Source organism: Ochlerotatus camptorhynchus, unplaced genomic scaffold, assembly GCF_037179485.1.
Source record: "Ochlerotatus camptorhynchus isolate MF236.1 unplaced genomic scaffold, CSIRO-AGI_Acam_v1.1 ptg000137l, whole genome shotgun sequence".
Classification (NCBI taxonomy): domain Eukaryota; kingdom Metazoa; phylum Arthropoda; class Insecta; order Diptera; family Culicidae; genus Ochlerotatus; species Ochlerotatus camptorhynchus.
The window spans coordinates 2100708-2126955 of record NW_027040627.1 but is presented as its reverse complement, the minus strand read 5'-3'; the positions used below and the strand labels follow the sequence as shown (position 1 = coordinate 2126955).

At 38.9% G+C, this 26248-nt stretch overlaps 2 protein-coding genes across 2 annotated transcripts in view; one reads left to right on the top strand and one right to left on the bottom strand.

Moving 5' to 3' along the window:
• Window positions 1–26248, bottom strand: part of LOC135700502 (uncharacterized) — a 430325-nt gene that overhangs the window by 27190 nt on the left and 376887 nt on the right. The window lies entirely within an intron of this gene.
• Window positions 14151–14742, top strand: LOC135700466 (basic proline-rich protein-like). Its single transcript, XM_065220984.1, has one exon. The coding sequence runs from the start codon at window positions 14200–14202 to the stop codon at window positions 14644–14646; it is 447 nt and encodes a 148-aa protein (XP_065077056.1). The 5' UTR covers window positions 14151–14199; the 3' UTR covers window positions 14647–14742.

Below are 26248 nucleotides of genomic sequence, written 5' to 3'. Positions count from 1 at the left end.
TCTGTAGTACCGGATTGTTATTACGGAAAAAATACTATACAATTTAATGGACTTAAAAAGGAACTCAAGATTCTGTGACATGATTTTTTTTTCTTGGTTTTTGGACAAATACTTAAGCTACCAGGTGTCAATGATTTTTCAAATTTCTGACCTATGAAAAAATTTCGAGTGCTTGAAAATTTTTCTAGACTATTTTTTGAGATTTAGGCTAGGAAAAAAATCAAGATCTCGAAGTAAAATAGTCAGAATACTGAGTCTGAAACTTTTTTCAAAACCTTTGACAGTTTGTGACCGATCTATGACAATTTCGAGATAAAAAAAAAATCGAATATGAGTGATTCCGTCAACATTAATTGAACAGTTAACATTTCCGTGTGTTCGCAAATCTTCTTGTCAGTCAGATTTACACACTGAGTTTTAATGAATCTTTCTAACACAAATGTGTTACCAATCAAGCTGTGATTTGATGGGAGTTTTTGAAGTCAAATTCTTTACTCTCATCGTAAAAAAGTGACTTTAGTGACTTTTTGATGAAATAAGTGACTTTTTAGTGACTGACTTGAAATTAGTGACCAAGTCACTGAAAAATGACTTGCTACCAGCCCTGATCTTATCAAAATGAATTCGGAGTTGTGTTCGGAATATGGACTCTGGAGACTATGGGATGGTCCACCGGAAGATCCGGAACACCCGTAAAAGTGGTCAATTAATTAAATTGATCCTAGAGCTCCACGATTTTTTTTCTAAACCACTAATAGACGTTTTATGACAACAAATTCGGAATTTTGACCAGACAATAGATGCTAGGGACCACTTGTAGATCCGTAAAAGTGGTCAATTCATGAAACTGATCCTAGAGCTACGCGTTAGTTTTTTGAAACCACTCATAAATTAAATTGAATAATAACTCAATATGACGGTATTTTTAAATGGCTTATTGATTCAATTTTTTTATGTGACGATTTAAAACTATAATAAACTATAATTTAATATAGTCCCAAACTCCAAATAAAGATCTCTAAGAAGTCAAGAGAAAAAAAAATCGAAGAAGTCCAAGGAATAACATTTAAAAATTCTGTTAAACCACCTAGAATTAAACACTTGAAAACCACCTAGAATAATCCGATAATAATAATAATAATATCCAGATATTCCGCAGCACCATCCTACGGACCCTGGGGTTCATTTTCCAGTCACAACTCCGAATTTATTCTGAAGAGACGTTTATTATCTTCCAGGGGAGCGTATATGATGTTCCAGAGGAGCATTCATGGTCTCCAAGGTTTATTTTCCGATCATAACTCCGAATTCATAATTATAAGATGTCTATGGGAGTTTTCGAATATTACGGAGTTGTTGGATCAGTTCCATGAATTGACCACTTTTACGGATGTTTCGGATCTTTCGGAAGACCATCCACTGCACGAGTCCCAAAGCCGTTTTTAGGAAGACAAAAATGTTTGTGCCCAAACCGTCAGTTTGAGTTATATAGAGTCTTGGGGAAAGTTACTTCATATTTTTTGGCCGATATTTATATGTTAGTGAAATTAGGGTGGTCGACAAAATTGGTGAATTGAATATACAAACTTTTTTATTATTTCAGATAGGCCAATGCAATGTTCTAAAAAGTTGGTGAACAATCAATTCGAAGCGTTTGATGACACATTTAGAACTTATGATGACGCAACCAACCAAGCTGCTATCTTTTTTGTTTAGAAAGTTAATGGATATACTTCGATTTTTTTGAATTGTCAATATCTCTAAAAGGAGCAAACCGGTTTTCAAACTTTGTATTTCATTTGAAAGATCGTGTCTTTCTTCATTTTTGGTGGAAAAACGGTGTAGGCGTCCTTGGTTTAAAGTATTTTATTTTATTTAAAAAGTCAAACCATAACTTTTCAAATAAAGGAGATATCAACTTAGTTGCTTCAGCAAAAATATGCGTCATAAAAAGTTCTGAAAGTATTTATAACAAAAATTCTACGAGAAATGAACTTATAAAATGATATTTAAAGAAATCCGATTTTCTAGGGGTCACCCTAACTTGCTTGTTTAAAATAATCATAAGTAATGAACCATAAGAGATAAAAATTCGATATCCTAAGTAAAATTGATTAAAATTGATGATTATACAACTTTTTAGAACACTGCATTGGTCTATCTCATATATTGAAAAAGTTTGTATTTTCAATTCACCAATTGTAAGGACCACCCTAATTTCACTAACATAAAAAGATTGACCAACTACTACGAAGAAACTTTCCACAATATGGTTTGGGCTCAAATATGTTTGTCTTCCTAAATACGGCTTGGGGACCTTTGTGCACTGGTCCCCAGGGTAAAATTTCTGGTCATAACTCCAAATTGATTCTGATAAGATACCAATGAGTGGTTTAAAAAAAAAACGGACCATCTCGTGGTCCCAAGGGTCCATTTTCCGATCACAACTCCCATTTTATTCTGATGAGACATACATATATGAGTGATTTCGAACGATCAGAAGAGCTCTAGGATCAGTTTCATGAGTTTACCTCTTTAAGGGATGATTTTGATCCTCTGGAAGGCCATTTTGTGGACCCAAGAGTCAATTTTCCGATCACAACTTCGAACTCATATTAATAAGATGTCAATGAATGGTTTTGAAAAAATCATATACAGTCAGGAATCCTTATTGCCGGGGTAACGGGGGCGTGAATAAGGAACCGCGAATAAGGATACCCACAGCTTATGGGATTTTCACTAATGGGGGCTGTAGTGGATTATCTCATTTGTTTCAATACATAAAGCTATACTGTCTTCGACAAAGTTGCTGTACTGGGTTAGACCAACAAGCCTGTGCCATTGGATTTGGGTTAAATTGAGAACTACGCCGCTAGAGGCGCTTCACTTTTATGTTACTTATGACGGGCGCTATAATATATGGATCATATTTCCAACATAGAATATTTCGTGATCCTGGCCATATAGAAAGTTACTGTCTTCAGCAAAGTTGTTCAGGTGACAAAGTCCTTTCGGATGGTGGCCATATTAGTTCAGAACTCTCTCACTACGCAGCGCTAGTGTGCATGTGCAATTCCTATATAAACTGTATCTCGAGAGCCTGGCCATATAGAAAGTTGCTGTTTTCAGCAAAGTTGTGCAGGTGAGCAAGTCCTTTCGGATGATGGTCATATTAGTTCAGAACACGCTCACTACGCGGCGCTAGTGTGCAAGTGAATTTCCTGTATAAGCTGTATCTCGAGAACCTGGCCATATAGAAGGTTACTGTCTTGAGAAAAATTGTTCAGGTCACTAAGTCCTTTCGGATGATGGTCATATTATTTCAGAACCCTCACACTACGCGGCGCTAGTGTGCACATGAACTTCCTTAATATGTTATGACTCCAAAGCTTGTCCATATAAGATGTTGCTGTGCAATGTGAGATCAGGAACCGGAAAAGGGATGACGTGTAGAGGCCGGAAATCGATGTCAGATGCCATTTTGGAATCCAAGATGGCGGCCATCGGTTCAAGAAAAACTGTCAAATACCGTACAATATGGATATTTTTGGAAAGGGGATGTCGTGTAGAGGCCGGAAATCGTTGCCAGACGTCATTTTGGAATCCAAGATGGCGGCCATCGGGTCAAGAAAAACTGTCAAATACCCTATAATACGGGTATTTCCGGAAAGGGAACGACGTGTAGAGGCCAGAAATCGATGCCAGACGCCATTTTGGAATCCAAGATGGTGACCATCGGGTCAAGAAAAACTGTCAAATACCCTACAATATGGGTATTTCCGGATAGGGAACGACGTGTAGAGGCCGGAAATCGATGTCAGACGCCATTTTGGAATCCAAGATGGTTGCCATCGATTCAAGAAAAACTGTCAAATACCCTACAACATGGGTATTTTCGGATAGGAGATGACATGTAGAGACCAGAAATCGATTTCAGATGCCATTTTGTAATCCAAGATGGCGGCCATCGGTTTTAAGAAAAACTGTCAAATATCCTACAATATAGGAATTTCCGAAAAGGGACGACGTGTAAAGGTCAGATATACATTCCAGCCGCTATTTTGGAATCCAATATGGCGGCAACATGTTTTCCATAAATAAGGCTTACCAAGCATATTGCGTATAATTTATTGTGTATAGCGTATCATTGATTTGTTTTGTTTTTTCTATCGTAAGCTACAGATTTATTCCACATTTTATTTTCTCTTTCGATAACAAAGAACCAACCAGCGCTGTCATGTTTTATGCATTCTAGTCACTCTCATTCTTCCACACCGTGAGATGGGCCTCGACTTCCCTTAGCAAATCTTGCATTTTTGCACTCCGTTCAACATTGCTGTCCAATGTGCAGAAACTTTCGACCTCGGAGAGTTGATTTAGTTTTAACTCGATTTCTGCCGCACCAGGTGGTGGATGAAAATATCAACAATATTCACTGTAGAGGGGTCCAGGAATAAATCTGTAGTTTACGATAGAAAAAATAAAACAAAACAATTAAAAGCGTTTTATTGTTTTGAGGAATTTTCCACGTTATGTTGCGATCTTGCTCAGTGATACGCTATACACAATAAATTATACGCAATATTCTTGGTAAGCCTTATATATGGAAAACATGTTTTTTTAGCTAGTTCGTTTATTTGGAAGGCTCAATCACGTTAGCTTTACGGAGCCGATAGTTCATTGTTCTTTGTTTGTAACAACATTCACTTAATTCTATGTCTAGTAGGAGTTAGTCCGAATACTCGCGGCTTACTCGAAGTAAGAGAGATACATTGTCGAAGGCTAAGATCAGGGGAGGAGCTTGGGGGTAAGGTTTCGTTGTCTCATCAGAGCGTTGTCACCAGTATGAACGGTAGTGCGGTTCTAGTTTCGTCTGGAGTTCGATCGGCTATGGTGACCATGGAAAACATGTTGCCGCCATATTGGATTCCAAAATAGCGTCTGGAATCTATATCTGGCCTCTACACGTCGTCCATTTTCGGAAATTCCCACATTGTAGTGTATTTGACAGTTTTTCTTAAACTGATGGCCGCCATCTTGGATTCCAATATGGCATCTTGCGTCGATTTCCGACCTCTACACGTCGTTTCCTTTCGGGAAATACTCATATTGTAGAGTATTTGACAGTTTTTCTTGACCCGATGGCCACCATCTTGGATCCCAAAATGTCGTCTGGCATCTATTTCCGGCCTCTACACGTCGTCTCCTTCCAAAAATATCCATATTGTAGGGTATTTGACAGTTTTTCTTGAACCTATGGTCGCCATCTTGGATTACAAAATGGCATCTGACATCGATTTCCGGTCTCTACACGTCATCTCCTATCCGAAAATACCCATGTAGTTGGGTATTTGACAGTTTTTCTTGAAACGATGGCAACCATCTTGGATTCCAAAATGGCGTCTGACATCGATTTTCGGTCTCTACACGTCGTTCCTTATCCGGAATACCCATATGGTAGGGTATTTGACAGTTTTTCTTGACCCTATGGCCGCCATCTTGGATTCCAAAATAGCGTCTGGAATCTATATCTGGCCTCTACACGTCGTCCATTTTCGGAAATTCCCACATTGTAGTGTATTTGACAGTTTTTCTTAAACTGATGGCCGCCATCTTGGATTCCAAAATGGCATCTTGTGTCGATTTCCAGCCTCTACACGTCGTTCCCTCTCTGGAAATACCCGTATTATAGGGTATTTGACAGTTTTTCTTGACCCTATGGCCGCCATCTTGGATTCCAAAATGACGTCTGGCAACGATTTCCGGCCTCTACACGTCGTCCCCTTTCCAAAAATATCCATATTGTAGGGTATTTGACAGTTTTTCTTGAACCGATGGCCGCCATCTTGGATTCCAAAATGGCATCTGACATCGATTTCCGGCCTCTACACGTCATCCCTTTTCCGGTTCCTGTTCTCACATTGCACAGCAACATCTTATATGGACAAGCTTTGGAGACATAACATATTAAGGAAGTTCATGTGTACACTAGCGCCGCGTAGTGTGAGGATTCTGAAATAATATGACGATCATCCGAAAGGACTTAGTCATCTGAACAACTTTGATGAAGACAGTAACCTTCTATAAGGCCAGGTTCTCGAGATACAGCTTATACAGGAAATTTACTTGCTCACTAGCGCCGCGTAGTGAGCGTGTTCTGAAATAATATGACCATCATCCGAAAGGACTTAGTGACCTGAACAACTTTTCTCAAGACAGTAACCTTCTATATGGCCAGGTTCTCGAGATACAGCTTATACAGGAAATTCACTTGAACACTAGCGCCGCGTAGTGAGCGTGTTCTGAACTAATATGACCATTATCCGAAAGGACTTGCTCACCTGCACAACTTTGCTGAAAACAGCAACTTTCTATATGACCAGGCTCTCGAGATACAGTTTATATAGGAATTGCACATGCACACTAGCGCTGCGTAGTGAGAGAGTTCTGAACTAATATGGCCACCATCCAAAAGGACTTGATCACCTGCCCAACTTTGCTGAAAACAGCAACTTTCTATATGGCCAGGATCACGAAATATTCTAGGTTGGGAATATGATCCATATATTATAGCGCCCGTCATAAGTAACATAAAAGTGAAGCGCCTCTAGCGGCGTAGTTCTCAATTTCCAATCCAATGGCACAGGCTTGTTGGTCTAACCCAGTACAGCAACTTTGTCGAAGACAGTATAGCTTTATGTATTGAAACAAATGAGATAATCCACTACAGCCCCCATTAGTGAAAATCCCATAAGCTGTGGGTATCCTTATTCGCGGATAGCCCGGCAATAAGGATCCGGCAATAAGAGATACCGGCAATAAGGAATCCGGCAATAAGGATTCCTGACTGTAGTTCTTATGATTTCAATATATATAGGATTTCAAGAATTGACCACTTTAACGGATGTCCCGGATCTAACGCATATTGGTGTCCTGCTTGGTAGTAACCGGTGAAACTTTCTCCAGGACATAATCAAAATCCTGCTTTGTCATTCTCACAAAATTACGGTAGTATTCTGGATCTTCATCGCTCAACTTCTTCAAAAGATTAGTCTAGATTCCGAAGCCTTCACGTCGAGCAATCGGAAGTACCCATTTTTGCTTTTCTGCAATCCAATGCCAACATTTCAAAGGGGCGTAATTGCATTTGTAAACAATGGTTTTAGTTGTCGATTTCTCGCGAATGAAAGCTCACTCATGAAAATGAATGACACCAGCACGCAGAGGAATGTTTCCTGTATCAGCAAGCATTTGTAATTTGGAGAGGTGGGTTTTCATTTACGAGAAATAGACGTCTAAAGCCATTGTTTACAAAAGCAATTAAGCCCCTTTGAAATGTTGGCACTGAATTTTTTTTTATGATGTGCACAGGTTCATTAAGCGAACACAAATGCACAAAAAAATCATTGGTGTGTACAAACGAAAACTCTATTTTATAGCACTACGTCATAGTTTTCTACTACATAGCTACTATTACGTCATAGTTCATAGTTTTTGAAAATTGTTTCGCAAATCACATAGAACTATGATATAGAAAACTAAATCGGCTATGTCATAGAGAACTATAACATAAATATCATGCAGCACCTTTATTGTTAATTGTTCCATAAAAAATATACAATTTTTAAAGAGTTTTCTACAATTTATAACTAAATTACAAACACACTTATAAGATTTGAAAGCTTGGATAATGTCAATCCTTAAGGGATACTCGGTTTTGTTTTATTTTCAAATTCTGGCCAAATGAGGGTAAATCCTTTGCTGAAGAAATTGCCCGAGGGCTGCCATCCATCAATGTTGCAAAATGATGAGACATTTTTTACAATTTGATAAACTACAACCACCAGAATTATCGCCAACTGCTTGCTTACGTTTCAAAGTATCGAATAACCGTAATAGAATCTTGGGCGATCTTGAGGCAAGAATCGATCTTAGTGAATCGATTTTTTTGAAAATAATCGATTCACCGATTTAATCAATCATTTTGAATCGATCTTTTGATATCAAAATGATCAAATCAAATCAAGCGGATCATAGGAAAGCTGGTGCAGATTAACGCCAAGTGTACTTTTTGAGAAATTAACTTTTTTAATAATAAATATAATTTTTTTCATTGATACAAACGAATTTTTTTACAGTGTATATTTTTTTTACACAATTGCCAAAATAATATCTACAACTTTGCTCTAGACCCTAAATCAATCGAACAAAGCGTTTCGGCGATATATATATTTAAACTCATTAGTACTATTTTTACACAGGCCCTTTTCAAAAAGTAGTCGTAATTCAATATGAAAAACTGAGAGCACAAAATAGCGCCTTTACTAAAAAGGAACAACTGTGCAAAGTTTCAGCGTAATTGGAAATGATCGGTCAGGATCGATTTGCGAACCTTCGTGGAATGCCTCTATTACGTTACATAAGCTATTTTGTTATGACATTTAACTTATAATAGTCATTTAGTGTGAAGATTGATAAAATTTAGATATGAATTGTGTAGTACGTAGGCAGTAAAAGTTGTGGGTATAACATACATACATGATGAGAATATAATAAATGACTATTTTGATTCCATTTGACATGTGGAAGTTTTTTCTCAGGATACTTGATTAGGTGAGTGATTTAACAGGTTATAATATTCGTTTTATTGGTATTAAATGAACGATTTAAAAAACGAAATATTAACATATGAAACAAAAGGATTAGATTGTTGGAGTGTAAAAGCAAGTAAGTACGGAAAGTACTTAATTCAGATATCCCAAAACTCATCATTGAGCCGATATCGATTCTGTGTGGTTTCACCAGTTTTAGAGAAAAGCCTTTCTGACGGAACACTTGTTATCATTCTTCATAAATAGTCTCGAGGAATGGGGTATACATAGGAATATACACTACGGATTTTCTCCCCTGCTTGAAAAGGATCGACAGACTGTGGAAAAACAGGCTGATGCAAGACATTTTGTAATGTTGCCGATATGCCCCCATGGCGATCCAGTTCTGACATAGCAGAGAACTGATGAACCTGAAATATGCCATAAGAAGTGAATGTTTCTACTGAACTGTCACATTGCACAGTGGTCCAGAATGCAGATTTAGGTGGAATGATATGTTTTGAGCCTGACATTGAAACTTTAGACTAAAAGTCTCTTCTACAAAGTTGTTCCTTATAGTAAGGCCCTCATTTTTATGACAATGAATTCTAGGGTGGTTCTTATTATCATTAAAATCAAAAATCTAACTTTTTTGTTTGATTAAATTATGGTATACATTTTACGGCAAAGTTATAGTTGAGCTAATTTCAAGCAACTTTGTTGAAAATTGAAATTTGTTGAAATTTCTCATGAAAGTCATCCTCTAAAAACTTTTAAAACTCTTTAAGACGAATGTTTTATAGCTAAATTTGTTGTCTGTATCTTTTCTAATAAAAAATATACCCAAATATAGTAAAATATATTGAATCGAATTCATTTTATACGAGTTTAAAAAATAACATACCTAAAATTTTTCATATTATTCAGAATAACATACGCCCTTTCAAATGCATTCAAAAAAACTTTTTTTTTTTGCCCCGACCAGAGATATTAACATTAGAAAAGTGCATATTTTTAGTATAAAAACGTCAATAACTCTTGATCGGCGAAATATATTGACAAGCTTTCTGCAGCAAAAATTTGCGCCTTCTAAAGGTCTAAAAGTCATTTCAAGACACCTTTACTGAGAAATTTGAAATAAGAAAACTAGAGCAAAATAACTGCTTTTTTTAGCGCCACCCTAACTCAATTTAAGAAAATAGCTCTAAATCGGCCAATTTAAGAGATACAAAAAAAATGTTTTCAACAAAGTTGCTTGAAATTAGCTCAGCTATTACTTTACCGAAGAGTGTGTACCATAATTTATTCAAACAAAAAAGTTAGATTTGTGATTTTAATGATAATAAGAACCACCCTAGAATTCATTGTCATTAAAATAAGGGCCTAACTATAAGGAAAAACTTTGTAGAAGAGACTTTTAGTCTAAAGTTTCAATTTCAGTCTCAAAACATATCATTCCACCTAAATCTGCATTCTGGACCACTGTGCATTGGTTATTTCAGAATCCATGTTCAAGGCAAGTGATGTGCAAAGGTGAAGACAAATAAAAAATCAATATTAAATTGCAAAATTGAAAAAAAAATTTCGATCGAAACAAAAATTGAATGAAAAGGATCGATCCAGTCGATTTTTGTCTTGTTTGAGATCGACTCAAAAAATCGATTAATCGAACCAAAATAATCGATCTTTTGTGTTTCGATCCAAGATCGCTTATTGCTAAACCGTATACAGGAGCCATCAATCAGCTTCTGTTATGGTTTGGACTGGAACAACATACACTGGAAAAAATCCTTACGTGTTCATCAAAAAGTCACCCAAACAGAGTATCAGAAGGTTCTAAGTGACACTGTAGATCACTGGACATGCCAACATTCAGATAGCATCAATTGTAGTTTTGAATGAGATTGAGATATGTGGCAAAGACTATTACCTCTGGGAACGTCTCACCAAAATAGTCTTGATAATTTACGAAAAACACCACAATCGTATTAAAATGCCAAAATGATCTCAAAAGCTTTGAAAATAGCCTTGAATTATCCAAAAGTCCCTGAAAACATTATAAATGGTTTGACAACGCAAAATAGCAATAATGAAACGTAAATTTCCTTAAAATACTCAAATAAAAACGCGAAAATGCCATACCTTTTTTCACTTTTTTTGTGGAGCTTCAACAATTTCCCTTTAAACCTTAATCGGTCGAAAATTGAACGCGGGATAGTCGTAATGCATACACACATACCACACAGACCGTTTATGCGCCTTTTATGCGGATTTATAGTTTCGTCATCGACGGACGACGACGATCGACCACGCGAGGAGTTTTTCTTTCTCTCCTTCTGCGCTGTTTTCTTATTAATGAATAAGTAATGAAATAAATAGGCAGTCAGTCAGTCAGTGGATATGTGCGCACATTGCATATGACTTTTTATGCATGAAAGCTTCGACGACCCGGACAGTTAAAATTCGATCATTAGGTAAGCAGGAGCTGCACGGAACCTATAGCAGAAAACAAAAAAAAATGAGGTAAAACGAAAGTGCATTCTCTTTTACTGCCTTGCAGTCACTCTCTCCTTGATGCACCGTATGCCAGTGGAAAGATACGAGATTGCAACTCTCACCTCCGTCGCATTGGCTGCCTATTACCGGCACTCTCTGCCGCCTGGTATGAACCCAAACACGGCGAATGATTGGCAAATTTTTCTAATGAGACGGAGTACCTGCTGAACTCCCGCCAGGGCACAAGCACTCGGGCGGATATCACAGCATCACACTTTGACAGGTGCTACAGATCGCATCCGCGTTTGACACGGGGGTTAACAGTTGCTACTGCTACAGGCCATCAAAAGGACTGAGACAGATTGGCAACGGCCATTAACTAACTTGTATGGCAGGGCAACCACCGCGAATGATGGATTCGTGTGGTTTTTATGGGATGCGGTTGAGGGTTTTGTGGTTTAGAGTTAATATTTTTATTGACTCGTTTTTTTTCTTGTACTGGGAGTGCGGTTACCATTAACTGTCTGTGACGGGGTTCGGATTAATTGGAATGATAAAGAGCCTACGGGGAGCTGAGTTTGAACAATACAAAAGGAACACGGTGATGGTGACGACTGCACCGAACCGCAGCACGTGTCTGTCAGCAGTGGTTTCTAACTGTGCTGTGGAACGCGACGTATGGGATGGATGCCTGCATCGTTGTATCCTGGGCTATTCTGGCGAGTTCAGGGCAGGAGAAACGAATTAGTCGAGAGATAAAGGTGCAACAAATGGTTTGTGAACGTTGGATGAAGTAATATTGCCTAAAGGGTAATGAATCATACGATCAATGAGTTACGTGGTTAAGTGAAATGTACGAGTTTATTCCTTTGTAGGAATCGTATTGAACTAAACGGGTTTTGTAGATCTAAGCGTTTCCTGTTCTTTGGAATTGATGGATTGAGTTTTACCGGTTGAAACTAGAACTGTGAGCTGATCACTGTGGGAGCCAAGACGTGTTTTATACTTTATGAATATCGACTCAATGAAGGAAAACAAGCTCTCTGATATTCCCTGATTTTCCAGTCATTCTTCAGAAAAATTCCAGATATCTACAAACTATTTTTTTTTTAATTCCAGCAACATAGCAAAGGCCAGGAAATCATTTTAAGCTGTAACCGGGATGTAACTATGATTGATACCGATGCGTGAAAGAAACTGCAACCATCTCTATATATCTTAGCTATATGTTAATCTGCAAGAATTTATATTTATATAATGTAATAATCCTTGCCATATTGAGAATTGATGAGATTAGGTTCTTTTAGACCTAATAAAGATTAATCTCCTCCATATGCTTTTGTATCAATTGAAGTGAAGTTTTCATTAAGTCTCAAAACATAAGCAATTATCAAAATATTGCTTGAAATGGACAGATATCGAGTAAACTAGAAGATTATGCGCATTTTGCATCCGATTCAAGTATAAATATGGCATCAAATCTGGTTTTGAAAGTTAGTGCACAGGTAAAAAGTGAGGTTACATTACGCCACTGGATGTCATCACTGACTCTCTGGATCCCAGTTAGAGTCAGAAACGTGTGAAACTAGTGAGAGTTGGATTTTTATTGACAATATAGCCTAAAATCATCACATTGCCTATCTTGTTTTAGTAATTTCCAACTAAACTTATAAGAATGCTATATACAACAGCAACCCCTATGTTAAACTCTATTCAAGATTTGATTGATTAACAATCATCTTCAAACTATACCGAGAAATTAAATTATATGCGACTAGAATATTGAGAAAAATTTCTCTGGATTAAAAAAATTCTTCAGATTCCCTGATTGTTGTGGTCCAAAATTAAATTGCCTGATTTTCCAGCTTTTTCCAGGTAGCCGAAACCCTGAAATATCAAGTGATTAATCCATAATAGTTTGCATTCTGCGAATCCCTACTCATTAGTTTTTCGCAAAGATAAAGAAATGTTGATAATACTTCTTCAAAATCACAACCTTGAAGTCGAAGTCTCAAAGTTCAAATACCTCACAAAGTTAAACCCATGTATCGAAACAAACCAACTTCCCACACTTCCAACAGCATCTCCGGGTGATTACAAACTCCATAAAGAAGCATTATTCTCGAAGCCCTCCGTAGCACAATCACAAAGTCACAAACCACAAAATCCCAAAGATTTAATCGCGTGCCATTCACCACCACCACCACCACCACCTCCTGGATCATTAGGCAGGGTTGCAACATGGCTGCCTACATACTGCGTCGATTGCCATCCATTCGTACAATAGGGGAGAGCAAAAGGCCCCCTCAGAACCGCATCGTTCTCATTGTAACCAAATGAGGAGCCACAGGATGCCAGCAGCATTGCAGCGCCTGAATTCCGGATTCCAACGTGTGTGCGTAGAGGTGGAGGAATACGTTCTGTTCAAGCTGCTAATATACTAACCTACACGGCGGTGGCTACCTGCCTGGCTACACGGGATTCATTCGCCAACTAGTAAGGAAAGATAAATCTCGTTCATTAACTATACGGTTTTGCCGGAAATAAGCCCTTGTCGGCTGGTGGTTGAGCGGTGCTCTATACTCCGGTCAACCGGCAGGCCGGTAGTATTTAGGTAAGTTCCTTCATCTGAAGGTGATAAATATTTACGACGATCTTCTCTTGTTCTTGGCTGTTGCGCTACATGCAGTTGGGTTCACACTGATATTGGGGGGAATGGAAGTTTCATCTTCACGCTCGCTTTGTGCTGGTAATTAATGCACGTCGGAAGATTTAAACAGCAAATTAATATCAATTTCCGCAAGAGGTTGGGAGCAGACTCTTTCAACTTATACGTCAATACTCGAAGTTAGGTGTTGAAATTTCAGTAGCTTACGTATGGAAACGTCAGTAAGCGGTTACTCACAAGCAGATTCTTATCACTTCATTGCAAGCATTCGCTTATCAGACGTCGACTAAGACTTTTCGCAGAAAGCAAAGCATAAACCACCAAAAAATGAGTTCATCGAACAACAACAGTAATCCCGATCGATAAGATTGCCATCGCGGTATCAAATATCACCTGCTGCTACACAGTTCGTTCAGTTAGTTCGCTTTCGTCAAACCCGGAGAGATGTCACACTACCCGCCGCAGGGTCAACACCTACCTCACAACCCGAACGAGGGGCCAATTTCCCACACCGTCTTCCCACCGGATATGAATCCAAGGTATCCCCATCGGCCGATTGGTCCAGATCCAATCACCGGGCAGTATCCGCCGGGAGGAGTTCATCCACCGGGACTCTATCCGCCACCGCACCTGATGCCACCACCGTTGGATGACCCAAACTACCCGGGACCGTACCCGCCTGGTCACTATCCTCCTGGACAGTATCCACCCGGGCAGTATCCACCCGGCCAGTATCCACCCGGCCAGTACCCACCCGGACAGTACCCACCCGGACAGTACCCACCCGGACAGTATCCACCGGGAGGGCACTATCCGCCGCACCACCCATATGATGAACAAGCGGTTGCTTTTGGCGGTGCGCAACAGCGGAAGGAACCGGAAAAGAAGTGACAGCGATGATTTTAGAAAATTATATTCTAGTATCTAAGGTGTAGTGATTATGTAATTTTTCAAATTATTGCTTATATCCAGATAAAATTCAGTGTAGCTCGAATGGATTTTGCACTGGCTTCATGACGTGACAATAAAGATAGTTTTTGAGTTTACGATTTAAAACAAAAATTTGACCATGCTGCTAACTTATCCGTGGCGTTGAGGGTGGGTTGATCCTTGAACGAACTGCTCCCGGCAGACTCTGACCAAATAGATATCCGTTATCTGTTATCTTTTGCGGAACTCCTCATCGGTCGATGAACCTGCGCATTGGCAGGAATCGGCAGTCAGGCTGCTTGCTATCTTGATGTGTATGGGCTCGAAATAATCGACTCCGACAGAAGTGAAAGAAGATTGCATGACAACATTATCAAGGGTTTGATGTTACACTAGTTTAGTCATTCTTGAACTTTGCGAGATTTTTGACTTCAACTCAAATTTTGAGAAATACCTCATGAAAAGTGTAAGGAGAAGGAAAGGTGAAATGTAAAGTAGAAGAGCCTATTATGAGGATTATAAGAAGAATTCCAATGAACTCTAAAGCATATCAAAGGGAGTTTCAGGGAGCAATCTAAGGGAATTCAGAGCCTCCTTACAGTTATGCAAAATCTCATGACACTCACGTGATACTCGTCTATGCATCAACCGACTATCGCTGATAGAACGTTTTGTCACGCAATGAGAGGTAGAGCCATGGGAAACAACAATCACCAGTAATGGTCGCTGATCACAGGCAAAACGTAACACTCGCTGCTTATGATGAAAAGCACAACGAAAACAGTGAATACTTCTGCAGTACGATGATGAGAAAAAGCAAAACGACAGAAGAAAATGAAAACAATGCCTGCGCATTCCAAGTTCGTCTCGGCACACACTAGAAGCTGTTGGGCTCACTCACCAACACACTCACATAAGCAAGCAAAGCAGCAAGTGCTTAAAAACGAGCACATATGAGTGTCGTGATTGTCGGGAATGACCAGATCGGTGATGGATCACTACCGAAGACGACATTCACCAGTTACTTTTTACTTCTTTCGTCAACTTGATGGATGGTCATGGAGAGAGCTTCGACGAGCATATTGTTAGGAATGTACAAAGCGTTACTATCATCGCTGTTTAACGATTGCAACTCTGCCTCCTTTAATTAACCCTACCGCAAACTAGACTACATGACTATCATCCAAAATCTACGCCTTTTTTTGATCCCTACGGCTCAAAATCTGTCAAATGTTGATCAATGAATCAAAGGGAAATTTTGATGAGAGCTGGAAACAAATATAGATAATAGTGAATTCTTAATTGTATAGCTCAAAATATTCTTGGCAGAATTTCAGCTAGGTAGCTTCAAGAGAATTCATTTTTGAAGGAATTTCACGTAGAAATGAGAGGTGAAATCCAAAGCAATGTTGGAAGATTTCTCATGAGAATTAATAAAAATGCGAAGATAAAGTAAGAGTCGATTTCACTAGCTTTCTGGAAAGAATTCCTTAAGATTTCCCGAACAGAACACCGAGACTATTATGGAGAAAAGTTCTCGGGAATACCGGATAAAATCATAAGATTATTGGGGGAATCCTGAAAGTAAAAGTTATTTTGAAGACTTTTTTTGGAATAATCCTAAGCAAATCCATGATAAATTTGCAAAGATAATCTAAGATGGGTTCCTAAGAAATAATTTAATAAATTCAAACATTGAAAATTTCTCAAGATTCGTGCACAGAAATACTAGATCAAGGATTTACAAAAAAATCCTAAGATAATGAGACTTCAAATGAGAATAAATTTCAAGATTCTAGTCTTAGAAAACTGTTCAAAATTAGAAATTTATCTTAAAGTATAATAGAAACCATGATAACATTTATCTATTTATATACAAGTAAACCTAGAAACTGAGAAATCCGGGAAATAGCCTGGAATTCAGAAATCCGAGAAAAAGTCTCTGAATTTCGATGACAAATCGGCAAAACTAAACTTCATCGTCTCTCCAGAAAAAAAGTAGAAGGGTCTGTGCCTAGGGGCGCGAACGGAAGCTTGCCGTAGGACCGCTAGTGGACGGAACAAATATGTTGAGCCTTTAGTTCTTTTAATTGATCGATAATCTATTATATTAACTCTTTCCGTTTTTGAATTGGTGGCCCTGAAAAGGGCCGGTTGTTTTTCGAATGGTGGCCCTGAAAATGGCCGTTATTTGTTTTTTTTTCTGGTGTCTTTTTGAACGTTTGGGACGGCTACCGTGTAGATGATGAAAAATAGTGATTATTGATGTCTGTAATTTTATAAGTTTGTTTGTGACATTAAATTCTGATATTACTACTTACCTATATCAGTAAGTAAAGGCCGATCGATAAGATCTGGAATATGTAGCGCAAAAGCCGTGAGTGGTCGGAACAAATGTGTTTGCTCTTAGTTCTTTTAATTATTCGAAAATCTATTATCTTAACTCCTTCTGTATTTGAATTGGTGGCCCAAGAGATTTACATGCTGCTATTTTCGGGATGGCATGTTTACACCATTGCACAGCGTTGTAGTCAGCCTAACGGAACGGCAGCAGTGGAACGTCCGAAAGATGGTGAAGGTATTCAGAGAGCCTCCGATGTCCGCGTCCTTCAGGGTCCTACGAAATTTGTGGTGACCATCTCCGTCGCAAATGAAACTGCCATTTTGGATCAAAGCGAACAAACTAGTGTACTTGGGTATCTCCAGAGACAGCGTGCTCAGTTGGCTTTCCTGGCAGCAGCATTACGCAGGTGATCATTGTAGTCAAACTCAGCTGTGTAACGTTCGAAGGAGGTCGTTGCCGTAATGCTTCTCATTCCGATCCGATGTCCGCGTCCACTTTCTAGGTCTTTCAAATTAGTTGTGACGACTGTCTCCACAGCTAATGCAATTGCAACAGATCACGTTCACTGAATTATAGTCTGTTTTATACTTGCAGAATAGCTAATTAGGCCCCTCCCTTTTGGAGCATTATTCGTCTGAGCGTTCCTAGTTACAAGTATATGGCAGCATTCACACCAGACCAAGACGTGCTCCGACCAGCATTGGACTGGATTGTTGTGAAAGAACAACTAGCGCTACTTGACTCTTTCACACCAGCGCAAGTCGATGCCACCGGATGACGGCTATCCAGTCATGCTGCCTATTGCGGGAAGCCTTTCCTTCGGTCGATGTGAGTGCATTCGTCGTCATCTTCGTATCGGTGCGATGCGTGCTGTTCCACTCATACGTCGTGTCCGTCCGTTGCTCGAAAGTAAATGACGAAGAAAACAATTTTGCAAGCGTTTTTATTACCTATGCTTTTCTCCTCCCTTCCATGCATTGGTGAAATGGTGAGTGGTCAACCGAGTGGTGAACTCGCTCATGTGAGCATGCGCAATGCGTGTGTTAGATTTGCGCTCTATCGTTACGTCCGTGTTTGGGATTTTTCGTTACATGTCTGAATTTTGATTTTTTTAATGTGACCCCCAGTATACAAATTAAGACGTAGTCCTACGTCAAAAATAATATTCTTCACCTTTGAAAACATTCATGATTCTTAGACTGTAGATTTCCAAGATACAGTCTAAAAAGCTATTAAGAGAATTTTTTTGAAAATTCGAGAGGACTTCTAAAGAGATTTTAGAATTAATTCAAGGGATAACACCAAGGAATTTTAGGGAAAACCCCAAAGTGGGTTTTAAAAGAATTCTAAGAGAGTTTTGACTAGAATTCCAAGTCAAATGTAGGAAGAGTTCCAGGGTGGTTGTGAGAAAAACTCCTGGGGAGTTTAAAAAGGGTTCAGAGTTTAATTTTTGGTTGATCTGGGGAATATTCTACCACAATTTTGAAATTTCTAACGAATATTTCTTCTTCTTAGCATTTCAAGCTTATTGATTATTTCATAATAGATTATTGCCGGCTCTCTATATAGTGTAATAAATGCACTTTCACAGTTATTAATTGAGAGCTTTCGATGCCTGTACCATTTTTGCATTAGTATTATTGTATGGCAATAGTACAATGAAGAGGATGCACTTCATACTCTATGCCCAGCAAAGTCGAGAAATTTTCCAACCCGACAAATTCCTAGATTGGACCGGGAGCCCCAGCCATCTCCAGCATGGCCTTGTTTTGTAGTTGGTTATTCTAAAAATAATTTCAAACTAATTCTGAACAGAGTTCCAAGGAATGCTGAGTGCAAGCTCATGCATGTTGTGTTAGTTTTCCATCCACTGATGCAAAAACAACAGTAATAACAATGAAAAATTCCAAAATGTAAGCTAATGGATATTTGAACCGTGCTAGTCACACGTGAGCTGGGTACCGGGGTAACGGTTAAATTTCTACAAAGTTCAATGAAGTTCGAAAAAGTTCAATGAACTTTTACAAATTTCGCTGAACTTCTACATACTTTTCTGGATTTCTACAAAGCTCACTGAAGTTTGCTGCCCTTCTAGAAAGTATCGTGAACTTTTACTCTACTACGTTTCCTGAGCTTTTATGAAGTTCGCGATCTACAAAAAAGTTCCCTGTTATTAAATGACGTTCCCTTATCATCCCAGAGTATCAGTGAATACCAAATTTAATAAATTTGAACACCTCGGGGCCCTCGTTAATTTCAAAAGTAGCGGTGAAGACACAAGGAGACATTTCGTCTATCTCGATGGAGACATTTTCTAACTACATCCCCGCCTTACGGCCACCGTTCTCCATCGTCGGCCACCAGGCAACTCGACACGGCTAGAACGTCTGATTGGCCAGACCACAGGCCCTCAAGTTAAGCGATCACTAGTGGTTGTGCCCAGTAAGATTAATAAAACTCATGAAGATAAATCCTAACTATTTCTATATTTAGGTTTCTACTCTGAGAGCTCCCAGTCTAAACGCCTTGAGACACACAAACAAAAGAAGTCTCTACACTCATCTGCCAGTAGCCAGGACCGTTGATCTTTTTCCTTCTGGATTGATTGAACATGGTTGTATCCAATACAGCAAAAGATAAATTTTAATATTACATCCAAGAGGATGCACTTCAATCATGTCGAACATCTCATGTAATTTGTATGACCACAACAATAAACAAATGCAGTAAAAGTAGCGTTCATGCACTAATAATAATTATGTCCTTTTTGGCACACCATATTACACCATATTTTCGACACGATTAAAGTGCACCCACTTTGATGTGATTTTAAAATTATTTTTTTGCGAAGCATTACGTGCTCGGTATCAATATTCGGCGACTGTGTTAGGGAAATCAGCCTTTCGTTGTGTACTGGAGAACCATGTTCAACGCCGGAATTCGATTTTGAAATCTGTGTGTTGTTCCCAACGCTTTACGTTGTAATAAAGTTGGTATCAGGTTGCCGAACCATGTTAGTTGACAGATGTGAGTAGCGCTTGCACCAACACAAGCGCGCACTATAGTATAGCAGTAGAAAAATCGAGTTGGATTATAGCACAACCTTTTTAGTGTAGTTAGTCGCAGTTTTGATCGTCACGTTGCATGAAATAAAAGCGTTGCATGGAACAAGAAATGTTTCTCAGTTAAGGAAGAAATCAAAAATTCGGTTGGTTTTGGAACGTGCGTGGATCCGGAAAAACATAAAAACACAACGTAGGGCCTGGTCACCGCTCGATGGAACATTGTGTTATGGAAAGCGCTTTTTACAGGCTATCGGATCACCATTGCAACAGTTAGACATTTGTGTAATTTTCAATTTATCTATTGAAAATTGATAATGTGTTCATTTAAGCAGATTTGTAGAAATTTTTTCCAATCGATTGACTTGTTTAGAAATAAAATCCATCCGCTATAGACAGAGTTATAAGTGGTCAAAACCTGACTACTTTTCGTAACGCGGTCCTACGTCAAAAAGTTTCAATGTCAAAAGTTCCCAACTCCGTTTATTAGGATCGCTGCAGTAGCCGATCATGTTCGTTCCATTTCTATCAGATGCGTGCTCTCGTAAATTTGGTCATGGACACCCGTTACATACGACCTCGGACTGTTATTTACCGAGAAATACAGGAAGAATCGAGCAACATAGCTAAACGATTCCCACAGCAATCAACTATGATTAAGATTCAAACTCCACTCTCCCATGGCACAATATTGGTGGCAATCCAGAACCTACGCCTGTTCTAATGACATAACCAACAACATAATATTCATAATTGCATTTCTCGGCCCGCTTTCGAAATTATCTCCGGCTAATTACCGGTCGGTGGTGTGGTGTCCGGTTTCGTAACAGACGACTTAATAACCTTTTTCAACCGAGGAATTGCTCATGTTATCAACCCGCTCCACGTACAAACGACACCTATATAGCCCCGTTTGGTTCCACATTGTTAACTGTCACCCGTTCCGTGTTCTGCTCGTTTTCTGGCGTGACATTTGGAAACTGCGCTCACGGGTGTTTAGAACGAAACAATATTTAGTAGCAGCCTCAGCGTGCTTTGTTTGTTACCAAAGCTCCCAAGCAAAGGTAGCTCTCCTCCGGTTGCGGTTGGCAGCAGCGAAAGGGAGACGAATAGATATGGTGAATTAGATTTTAAAGTTTCTGGCACGTTTATTAAACTTTCGATTTCGTCCCGCAAGCCATACATACATTACCGACCGATGCAATGTGTGGTGCTTGTGGTGGAGTCCGACGCAGCCAAACAAAGAGGCCTGAAAGGGGTGCTGCACTATCTTGGGGGAGATATCAACTCCAATATAAATTGTAGCGCTCGCCACTTTCAAAATGCAACACACAACCGTTGAATTAAAATGTGCTTCTAGGCATCTCACAGTCATAATGCACTCGCGGGAATGGGGTTTGCTTTCGCGATGAAACGAACATAAATGTGTCTGCACATGTCTTTTTGTTCCTTGTTCGAATAATAAAGGTTTTTATTTTGTTCATGCGGAGTCGTAAATAAATTGCAATTTATCATTGTAAGGTTCGAGTTGTGACAAGCCTTTCAGTATTTTGAAGCCTTCTTTGTCAGATAATAAAACGCTGCTGCAAGAACGCTTTCCGTATATAGAAGCATTGGTCATCTTTCAATATCCGAGAACAAAGCTCGTTAGATCGGATTTGAAAGTCCAAACACGTTCCAGTTTATTCTCTAGCCATGATCTAATTTCTATTCACCTGGACTCAGATCGATATAATTACCACAATGAGAACTGATTTCAATTGCGGCACGACGGAGCGCGCCGCAATGCATATCTGCCGGCATCAATTGATTCAGCGTCGTCGTCGGCGGCGGCGTCGTTTCCAATTACCTAGTATTCTTCTTCTTCTTCTTCTCCATCCGCGCTTTTACAAGGTCGTGTAAGTTTTCGCGAGTCAGCACTTCACGATCATCAGATTTCAAGACCCCCCCAAGTCCCACAATCGACTCGATGGGAAAATAATAGCTTAATTAAAAAATCATGCCAACCACAGCTGAGAACGCCGGACCTACGCCAAAGCATTAGTGAGCTTGAGGAGGCTTTAGGAAAGATTTCGGTGCTCAGATATGTAGGCATTCGTGTTGTTCTTGTTCTGTATCCGTCGCCTCGGTTCCAATTTCCGCCGACTGGCTGACTTTTGGTTGGGTTGGGAGTGGCTACCATGCACATTGATGTAGGCACGAACAATCCACACGCGAGCGGAACTGCACCCAAATGCGCGTGTAATTGAGCTGTTTCGGGCGTGTAGGTGGGAATTTTTCCGGTGATCTTTCGGAATGAGGGAGTTAAACCAGAAAATGATTAGCATTACCAGATAATGCGACCAGCGGCATAAGGTGAGGAAACGTCGCTGTCGTTTCGAACGGTTCAAAAGTCCGTTAATTGAATGTAAATGTCAAGGTGAGTCGGTAAACTTAGGATTAACTTGATGGGAAAATCATTTGACAAAGTGGTAGACAGAGCGTAGAGGTGTTTTTTGAGGATAAGTAAGCCGCATAAAACGCACCAGTTGAGGACACTAACTTGAGCTTCCAAGTTGCGATGAACTTCTCGAGCCTCGAGAAAATTTTCAACACATTGGAACCTCTGTTTGACAAATTCATAAACCAACTTGTTCCAGGATTTTGCGCAAAATTCACGACTTTTTCACTTAGTTTACTTTTTTAAGATGATGTACGATTTCAGACATACATTTTCTTATTTCGTCTTAAACCAGTAAATTTCGCTTCCTGAGAGTCACAACCAGCGATTTTAACAATTTTCACTCATTCACACACTCACTCATAAAATCGCTAAAGTAAAATTTAAATATACTTTGGAACCTCTGTGTGTACTAAAAGCACGTGATCATAACATCTTTTGATTTAATTATTCTAAATAAACATGTTTTATGCGAATTAAGCATTTTCACCCTGAAACATAAAATTAGAACTATGCTGGAATTAATTTCCCTAATTAACCCCTTTGCACCTGTTACGGTGAATACGAGTGCATCAAAATGCACGAGAATGTCAAGATTTGAAAAAGACATTGCAAAGACGGGTGCTTAACAAGTTTAGGAATAATGATAAGTACCATGTTAAGGAGCGAACAGCCCATGCGTTCTTTATGATTACATTGATTTTGGAGCTGTTTGTATTGGATTCAGGGTTCTGCATTTTCGAAACAAAGACGAGAAAATGAACTCTCCGCAGACTCGCTTCATTTCGAGTAATATAATTTTCGTGTAAGTCATTGTGTTTGTTGTTATCGAGTGCACATTCCTCATCTCAACCATGACTTGACTATGACTTGTTTCGTCCGTCAAGTGCATCAGTTCATTTCATTTGAAGCAAAGACTTGTTTCAATTGACGCAATAAATGACTCAAAAACTGTTTCCTTCCATTTTTTCCACTTTCACTTCAATTCGGGGCTCATCCGACTTGTCACGCGTCGCGTTGTCAGGCATCAAAATATAGAATCCGCACAATATCGGTTGCCGATAGAGATGGCATCCGGATTATATATAGTAATAAAATGTTATTTTATATTAAACGAAAATTAAATTAACAAGGCCGTTCTGGAGTCCAAGATGGTGGCCATCGGGCTCAGGAAAAGTCTCACATACACTACAATATCTGTATTTTTGGAACGGGGATGACGCGTAGCTGCCGAAAATCGAATCCAAGATGGCAGCCATCGGGTTTAAGCAGAAGTGCCAAATACCCTAAGATATGGGTATTTTTGTAACGAGGACGACGCGTACATGCCGAAAATCGATACCCGACACCATTTTGGAATCCAAGATGGTTGTCATTGGGTTTAAAAAAAGTGTCAAATACCCTAAGATATGGGTATTTTCGGAAAGGAGATGACGCGTAAAAGCTGAAAGTCAATATTCAACGCCATCTGTAGGGTATTTGACACTTCTTCTGAATTAAGAAGCCACCATCTTGAATTTAATGATGGTGTTGGACATCGATTTCCGGCCTAAATATGTCACCCCGATTCCAAATATATCCACATTGATCGGTATTTGACAGTATTTCACACTTTTTCTGAATCAAACCCGCCATGTTAGATTTTGAAATGGCGCCAAACATTGGTTTCTGGCCTCTAGACGCTACTGGTATATCGAAAATACCCAAAATGATGGGTATTTGACAGTATTTCCCACTTTTTCTGAAACCAGAAGTTACGATCTAGGATTTTTTTTCTTAAACTGGAAGCCGCCATCTTGGATTTCAAAATGACGTATAATATCAATTGTCAGCCTCTATACGTCACCCTGGTTCCAAAAATACCCATATTGATGGGGCAGCATCAGTATTTCCAGTTTTTCGGAAACCGGAAGCCGCCATGTTCGATTTCAAAATGACGTAGGATATCAATTTCTGGCTCTAGACAAAACCCTGATTAAAAAAATACCCATATTGATGGGTATTTGACAGTACTTCCTACTTTTTTTTAATTTAAAGCGGCCATCTTGGATTTAAAAATGCTGTCATATATTGATTTTTATTCTCTAGACGTCATCCCGATTCCAAAAATACCCATATTTGACAGATTTTTTCGTATTTTCTCGAACCGGAAGCCACCATCTTGGATTTCAAAATGATGTCGCATATCTATTTCCATAGCGGTGCCAGATATACACATATGTCTGTATTTATACAGATTTTTGAAGTCTCGTACAGACCCAATACAGACTACAGACATTATACAGATATTTGAAACTTAATACAGGTTTTGTACAGATTTTTACGAATTCAGGGGGAACATGTCAGAAGGGTCTAACTTGAAACGTAAACAATGACTTGGATCGTCGGTTTCATACGAATGACAACACACCCACTCAAACTAACTAAATCATCTGACAGAGAAATGTTTGTCCTATGGGCTGGTGTCATCAGATTTCGTGGGTGTGTGGTCAGTCAAGAGAAATCGACGTTCAAAGTCATTGTTTACGTTTCCAGTTATACCCTTATGACATTAGAGTGATGCAAAATTTGAAATTTTCGCTCCACAATACTTAAACGATTCCAAATCGGATCCTGGCTAACCTCTCAAAATTTGAACCCATTTGGTGAGAATCTGGATTGACACAAACCATTAGAAGTTTGTATGGTAATTACTATGGTAAAACCAAGATTTTTGTTCATATCGATCTATTAATTCACCATATCGGTCTGCTTCAAAAGCTTTCAATTGTACTTGTAGGAAATTTTCCCAGCTACAACTTTGCTCAAGACTACTTTTTGATTAAATGCAAGGATCGAAAGTTATCAATGGTTCAATGCGCTGATGTCTTATGATCATGCTCAATCAACTGCTCAGCAGGCAACATTGGTGTTTTTGGGGCGTTGAATAGGACACAAAAATCATGACTACTATGTCACACTGCAAAATACAGTGTTGCCTACAGAGCAGCTGCTTGATCTTGTCATAAGTTTACCAATCTCTTAAATAATTAATAACTTTTTCCTGTCTCGTTTTACATAGAAACGATCTTCAGCAAAGTTGTAGCTGAGAAAATTTTCTGTAAGAATGGTTATCGAACTGTTTCGCAGCTCAATATGGAAAAAAGACTAGAAGACAATGAACAAAAAGTTGAGATTTCCCATAGTAATTAACATGTAAACTTCAAATGGCTTGTGCGAAGTCTGTTTCTAACCAAATGAGTTGTAACTTTGGGAGGCTAGTCAGGTCCCGATTTGAAACCATTTAAACACTGTGGAGCGAAAAAGTCAAATTTTGCATCAGTCTATTATGACATATTTCCCCTGAATAGGTTCCTGAAATTTAACATGAAATAAACAAAATTATGTTCGAGTTTGTGCATCTTGTTATGATTATGGTATGTGTTATGATTATGAACCGCTTTTCGACTATTTTAAAGCAACATGTATGATAAGATTTAATAATAACATCTGTTCGGTAAGTTCTGATCGGTTCTCATTTATTTTTATTTGAAATAATAGATTTTCTCTTTTTCTAGCCTTACCCACATGTTACTTTTTTAGGTTTTCGCTTTATTCCGATGGTTCGGTATACGGACCTTAAATGGGATATTTATCTTTTTAAATCTCGTGATTTTAAGCAACACAATGCGTTTTAAATTTTGACTTCGTATTTTTGTAATAGGAATAAAAATTAAA

Coding starts and splice junctions, on each gene's coding strand:
- LOC135700466 (XM_065220984.1), top strand. CDS start 14,200: ATGTCACACTACCCGCCGCAGGGTCAACACCTACCTCACAACCCGAAC.